This window comes from Etheostoma spectabile, chromosome 2, assembly GCF_008692095.1.
Source record: "Etheostoma spectabile isolate EspeVRDwgs_2016 chromosome 2, UIUC_Espe_1.0, whole genome shotgun sequence".
Taxonomy (NCBI): Eukaryota; Metazoa; Chordata; class Actinopteri; order Perciformes; family Percidae; genus Etheostoma; species Etheostoma spectabile.
The window spans coordinates 6,882,155-6,889,759 of NC_045734.1; the positions used below are offsets into that span (position 1 = coordinate 6,882,155).

At 40.5% G+C, this 7,605-nt stretch overlaps 1 protein-coding gene across 1 annotated transcript in view; it reads right to left on the reverse strand.

The window, feature by feature from the left end:
- The window catches only part of fhdc1 (FH2 domain containing 1), a 31,236-nt gene that overhangs the window by 10,213 nt on the left and 13,418 nt on the right, over positions 1–7,605 (reverse strand). The window contains exons 2-3 of the mRNA XM_032540408.1: positions 4,771–5,534; positions 3,081–3,142 (exon numbers count right to left, since the gene is read on the reverse strand). Coding sequence (XP_032396299.1) covers positions 3,081–3,142; positions 4,771–5,277 — 569 coding nt within the window. The 5' untranslated portion in view covers positions 5,278–5,534. The remainder of the gene's footprint in view (positions 1–3,080; positions 3,143–4,770; positions 5,535–7,605) is intronic.

The window sequence follows — 7,605 nt, forward strand, 5'->3', positions numbered from 1 at the left end:
TGTGTGTGATTTTAGCTTAAATGTATGGATTGCTGCATGATTAAATCTGCTCTTAGAGGATAAGATATTATTGCTCAAGCCAAATAAAACTGTGACAGTTTCATGCCCCTCATAGCCTTAAAAAAGCTCGGATAGACATAAAACTATCTTGATTGAATGACAGAGTCCAAAAGCTGAGCAACAGTGCCAGAAAATATCTCCTTTTTTAATGAAAACTCGAAGCCTTTGTTATAAAAACGTAACGAGAGGACTCAACTACAAGTTGCGCTGTGTGTGTGTGCTGCTGAATAATTGAAGCTAAACATCACTTTGTAGAAAGCTATTGTTTTTATATATTTTACATTGGTATTATTTTTCTCTAACTGTCTTCCTTATTTATTTATTTTTAAAGTATAGCATAAGTAACTATAGTCACATTTTGAAATCTGGGTACATATGACATGTATTTGTTGAGTATGGCGTGGTGTCCTGGTATCTTCTCCATAGCAACAGCAGCTAAGGCTCATGAGTATTGTATAATCGGAGCCATTCAACGCAGCAAATGGCTAGAGATGACAAGAGATTTCTCAGAAACAAGGTTAAAACAATTTAAACCGATGGCCACAACACAAACCTGTAGTCTCAGTAAATGATCCAGGAGACACCTGTTTGAGGATATTGTTTAAAGATGAAATGGATGGGGGGAATTTACACTGGTAAAAATAAACCTATGGAATCAGCAGCTTCTCCCACTTTGCAAATCTATTTCTGTATTTTCTGTTACTATAGAAGAGTGTCATGCTGTATTTGTGCCTAAATGTATTGAATGCCGAATGATGATATGATATTGTCAACACTGGCTCAAAGCATTTATAAACCCAAGAATGAGAGTGTGAAGGATCATTTATAGGATAGAGGAAAAAAAATACATATTAGCTTAACAGGCACTCACAAAAACAAAACACTATCTGCGATGAGGTCACTGCTCATACTGAGTGCAGTATGGCTGACAGTCAAATGTGATTAAAATACAGTGGGGAGCCATGCAAATACACAGTCAGGCAAAAAGAGACGTAGCACACTTTTGTTATCTGCTCCAGACGACTTAAGTAAGTAACACAATACTGAGCCCAGTCAAACACATCTTAAGATATTCCTCGGCCAATAAATATTAAACAATGGAGAACTAAGAAAGCCAATTAAAATAACTGACACATATTTTGACCCTAATCTCTCTCAGTTACAAAGGATTTTCATGTATTTATTTTTCCTGTCAGGCACTAAACCCCAAAATGAGAGTGAGAATGTTTGTCAGTGCTGCGTATCATATCTCCGAGACAACTGCGTAACCAGCTAAAACACACTGTAGTGAATATGGTTCATAAAGTAGGATAACAACAGTTAAGTGTTCGGTTTAATTCCCTTTCTCCAGAGTCTCAAATTACATTGGGATCAATCATGTTTTCCTAAGAGAAAACGGTGTGATCGCAGCCCTGCTCATAATGGCCAAATAAATAGCGCTCTCTCCTCAGGATTTGGGAGGACATTGTATGGCCACAAGCCGACAAAACGTTTGATAGAGCCTGCCAAATTGTACATACATTAACCACCATCCTTCCTCCTAGATACATTGATTTTCATTACATTCTCCTACAGAAATATCATGATTATACTGTATCTGCAGACAGGTGACAAATTAAGGAAAAACACGGATAGATGAGGGGAGAAACAGTCACTAGCTCTCATCTAAAAAAATAGCTGTGGGATATCAGAACCCATTGCTTTTTTATGCAAGGCCACCCACCGTAGTGTGACAGTGCACCATTCTCCTGGATCCATTCTTCATATGTTTACAATCCATCTCTAATTTTGTCATCCTGATTGCCCATACTGTAATTTTACTATGTTGGTCTATTCTGTACAAACGACATGTCTGTCTACCTGGGAGAGGGATCTCTCCTCAGTTGCTCTTCCTGAGGTTTTTCTTCACCCAAATCGAGATGTTTTGGACAGAAGGTGTCGTATGCTGTACAGATTGGAAAGCCCCTTGAGGCAAATTTGTGATATTGGGCTATGTAAATAAAATTGACTTGACTAAAAGTTACAACCTCAAAAGATGTCTTCTTATGTTATCTTTGATCACTGGTGGTAAAAAGCGGTAATTGCAGGTTTAGTTTTGGATGTCACTTCAGAGACAGAGATCTGAACAGTGTGACGTCAGTCAGTCAGTTGGCAGTTGAAGAGCGAATCGGTTGCGTTAGGTCCACCTACCCTCTCTGGCGAAGCAACCGTTGCTGGGTGATGTAAAACACGTCACGTCACAAACAGTGGTACATCCTGACAAATTGATAATGTGCACTCACTTTCACAATGACATTTTGGTGCTCAGACCGTCATCAAGTATACATCGATGAACTAGAAGGGCACTCAGAGAGTGCAGACCTCCGCCAAGGTATGCCCTATCTCACAATGCTAATGCAGTGGGAATTTTCCAAGGAACTAATTTGCTTATTCAGACACAACGTGAATGCAGCACAAATGCCCAAATCTCTCAGTGTTAACAAAAGTGAAAAATAATCTGTGAATCCTTCCAGTGAATCTGATATGCTCTCACATTTATTGGGTTCTTGCTTAGCCCATGCTTCACCCTTCCACTAAGTTTTATGAACATTGGGCAAGTAGTTTTTCCTGTAATCCTGCTGACAAACAAACACAAAAATAACCAAATGGGCAAGTGGGAAGTCATTACCTCCTTGGCAGAGGTAATAAAGTGAGGACAAGTGATCGACAGAGTTAACTGGATATTTTGAGTACAGCCAACTAACTGTACCTTGAATACTGTATCTGTCTGTATGATGCGTCTATTGTTTGTTATGGTCATCAACTGACACACAGAAAATGACACAAAACTACCAAAACACCAAATGAGGGAATTCCAACTCCAGAGACTTATAGAATATATAACAAGGAGCATCAAAGCTGTTCTGGAGGCTTACTAAGACATTTCCTCTTTCATGTTTGTGCTTTAATTTGTCACGTACTCCACTGAGCTTCATGGAAGCAGCTCTTCCCTCAGGTAGTGAAGCAGGTGGACGACTTACTTTTTGAACTGCTTCAGGAAAATGCCCACATTCATCCCTCTCTTTGAGTCAAGGATGCTGATCTGAAAACAGATAAAAGCAGTGATACATGAATGTGCTGCAGTTTAGGTTGTGTACCCACAGCCCTCCCTAACATCTCATGGTTGTTGTTGTTGTGTGTTACCTACAGAACAGGCCCCCACCACTACCCATAGTCACCCAATGGGACTTCACACGTGGCTCACTACTCCTTCATTAACAATGGCTTGTACTGCCTTCCTTTAACAGGTGACAGTACAGTATGTACATTTAAAAAAAAGGCTCCCTCACAAGACCTAATTAGAGCTTTCTAATAGCAATTAGAAACTTCTGTGCTTTGAATGATAGACGGTGAGAACAGGTGAGGTGGAGAAAAGCCAAGAAAAGAAATTAAATTGTCATCAACTTCTTGATACCCAAAGATATAATGTATATAGTGCTAAAATAATTGCTTGAAAGAACATTAATCGGCAAAACAATATCGATAATCAACTGATTCCAACTTCTCCAATGTAAAGATTTGCTGCTTTTCTGTTTGACATCATTAGAAATTGTATAAAATGGGTTTTGGACTGTTGATCTTTGCGGACATCATCTCGGGCAGTGAGAACTTGTCATCAGCATCTGTCTCATTTTATAGACTACACAAATAATGATTAATTGAAAGTGAAGACTGTTTGCAGCCCTAATATAATTATGTATTGGGCCCTTCTGACCATGATAATAACATAAGGTTTGGTACAATAGATTTCGAGGTGAGTTATTTTGGAACATGAGTCTCACTACGCCTCACGCAGGTTTTGATTTACAGTTCTCATGTTAATTTACAGGAGTCCATAATATCGCAAGCATGCTTTTGTTCTGTTTATGAAGAAAACTCGTTTACTACAGTGAAAGAAAAGCTGTAACTGAGCACGGTATCTAACTTGCCCCTGCAGGGATATCCTAATCCTATATACAGTGGGAGCAGGGTAGAGCTATGCACTCTAGCATTATATGGTTATGAATCTGGGACTTTTTGATCCTGTCAGTGGTGTGTTTATGATCTAAGGGAACCAGCACGTCTTGCACATGTTTCCAAAACCCAATGGCAGTAGACGTAGGAGTTTGTATCAGGACTCTGTATTTCTAAAGCTTGTGTATTTTCGGAATCTGAGATTTGTAATTACAGCATCAGAGAATTAAAAAAGAATATAGTCACATAATCTAATATTTTTCATTTACAAATCTTAGATACTTTCAGTTGGCAGAACTTTATAAGGTGAGCTTCAGGCCTGCATCTTGACTGTGACCGACTGTGTGCAAGATGTCTGGTTTATTCTCACTTTGCCAAGCTCATTAAGACTTAATGCTGTGCAAAACGTTTTCTAAATAAGATTAAAAATACAAACACTAAATCTGTAAAACACGTTCCTCGGGTTGAGTAAGTAAAAAGTTGGGGGGGGGTGGGGATCAGCACAGAACACAAATAAGGGCACTTTTGAATCCCATAATACTCTCTTTGGTCTAAATGAAATCCAGGGAATTATTTCCCAGACATGGGCCACTCTAACTTTAAGAAGATTGATCTATAATCACAGTGTCAGCACTCTAAACTCCACCATCACCTGTTTTCTGTGTTAAAAGAAACTTTTTTTCCAGTGTCGCAAGTGTCAGTATGTCAACCGCTCACCTCATCCTTGCTGCTCTCCTTGAAGGAGCGAGACCTGGAGATACGAGTTGAGGTTCCGGCGGCCGGCAGCGCCCCGCGTACACCCGTCACTGCCTCCTCCTGCTGCCCGAACAGCTCCTCCACGGAGCGAACATCGATCTGGTACTGCTGCTGCCGCACCACCAGCGTCCAGATGTTGGGCTTCCCGCGCACCTTCTCCTCCGGTATCGGCTTCCAGAAGAAGCTGCGGACGCGGCGCTTCTTCTTGACGTTGTGGCTGGTGGACGTAGTCTCCTGGGGTGGGAGGGGCGGGGGTGCCCCCGGAGGTGGGGGCGGCAGGGGGGGAGGTGGGGGAGCTTCATGCCTGGGGGTGTCGGGGGCATGACCGAGGGAAGGTAGGGTGGCGCGAGGGTGTCCAGACATAGAGGATGGGTCGGAGGGGGTGATGGAGGAAGTGGTGCCGCTGCTGCACTCGCTGCTGCAGCTCTTTGGCTCATTGGTTGAGGATGGACAACTCATAACAAGCATTACAGGGATAATCAGCGGGCATATGGGCTCTAAGCTGAGAGAGTGCACAAATTGAATATATCTGATCAGTATTTCCACTTCAAAAATATTTCAATACTAGAAGAAGGTAGGCGTCCCCTCATCTGGCCACAATGAAGGGAGCATGTCCTTTGATTCCGTCCATCTCCATCACTCAGCTGGTCGTCCATCGTGCTGAGCCGGGCCTTTGAAGGTTACCCCCCTGAGGGAGAGGACGGGCAGCGGTGATGGCCATAGACCTTCGAGAGCAACAAAAACAACATGGGACAGGATTATACAGAGGTAGTCATGCGTCGCGTGTCGTCACGGACAAAAATGAATTGAAGGGAAATTAAGGGGTGCGACACATCAAAAGAGAAGGGGTTCCCAGTCAAAGGGGCTCACAATTAGGGAAATGGCAAATCCGATTTTTTTCTGTTTTTGAAGGGCTTTGAAGTCAGGCTCTGGGGTGTGTAATGGTCAGAGACATTACACCCACAGCTTAGCTTCTGTTACGCAGTTTGGTATCATTTTCATTCTTAAGCAGTTCTCATGTAGCAAGACACTAAGAAAGATAAGTGGTTGCAGGTTAGAACAACTAGTCTCATTTCACACTGTCATGTGTTATGTAGTGGTAGGTTCTCTACGGACACTCATTTGGCCTCATGAGAAAAGTGAATTTGTCAAACAAATAAATTAATAGGTTATTTGTCTGATGGTCTGTTTAACTCCTTCTGGCTGCCAACTCTTCATTGTTAATCTAGTTAATTCTGTTCATTTACTTTTCTTGAGACCGTAGGCCAAAACACTGAAAAATTAAAGTTAAAATCAACCATTAGTCAAATTCAATCAGGCACACTTCTTGATTTTAATCCGAGGAACAGATAATGGTGGCCAATCAGCATCAAGTACTGACTGTAGTTTCCTGGAAAACCCCTGGCCGTCTCTGATGTATTCAGATCAACATCACCTGTTGCCATGGGGAAGAGCCTGTTGTGTAACGCAATTAACAAAACAGCAGAAAAAAAGTTGAGATTGAGCAAAGTTGTCAATAAATTGAAAGGTCACCCTGGAAAAGAATGTAACAGCAAATCCAAAAAAGTAACTGAAGAAGATACAAACAGCACATTTTACTGGATAACAAAGCTCAACCCTTGTATTGTCTTCCCTTTTGGGACCCTCTCGTATACCTCGGGTAGACTTATTTGGGGTTTTAAAAACAATTCTGAAATAAAATTTTACTTCATTATCTATTAAGTTAATATTTAAACTGGCTTATGCCTGGCTGGGAAGACCTTATATTCACTCAAATGCAGTGCTTTTAAGGGAAAAGTTGGCCTCTGGGTAGCTCACCTGGTAGAGCGTGTGCCAATGCACAGAGGCTCAGTCCTCAAAGCAGCGGCTGCGAGTTCCGTTCCGACCTGCAGCCCTTTGCTGAATGTCATTCCCCCGCTCTCTCCCTTTTCATGTCTAAGTTGTCCTGTCCAATAAAGGCCTAAATGCCACAAAAAAAGGAAGACTAACACCTGAAATATTCAGCTGACAGCTCACAATAGGGGACAGGTGGAGAAGGCCACGAGTTGAAGAGCCAGACCTAACAGTGATAATCTACGACCAGTATTACCACAATACATCATTTAAAGCTGCAAAGATAAGTTGAAACATTAATTAGTCGATAGACAAAAAAATAACTGACAACTATTTTGATAATTCATCAATTGTTTAAGTTATAATTCAAGCAAAAAAATGCCACATTTTCCCCAATTCCAGCTTCTCATTTGTGAGGATTTGCTGCTTTTCTTAGTCTTACATGAGAGTAAATGAAAGATCTTTGGATTTTTACATTTTATGACATCACTGTAGGCCTTAGAAAATTGTGTTGGGCATTTTTCAGTTTTTTTCTGACATTTTGTAAACCAAACAATTAACTATTTATTTATTGAAGAATTATTAAATAATCATTAGTTACAGCCTTAAAATAATAACACCGATCTAACTTTGGCACCACAAGTCCAACTTTAATTATATTAAATTACACAGAAAAGAAGAAACTAGTGCAAATACCCCTTAACATGAAATTGAGTTTTGCTCTCTGGTTATATATTATACATACAATCTATCAATATAAAGCAATATAAAAGTAGTGGCTACTGGGAAAGCATAGTATTATTTGATTAACTTTAATGTAAGACCAAGAAAAGTAGAAAATTATCACATTTGAGAATCAGTTAAAAAAATAATTAACTAGAATAATACCTTAAACAAACTGACAAATCGCCCTAGTTGTGTAGATCCCAAACTACTACGAAATAAGTGTGGGAAAACCCAACA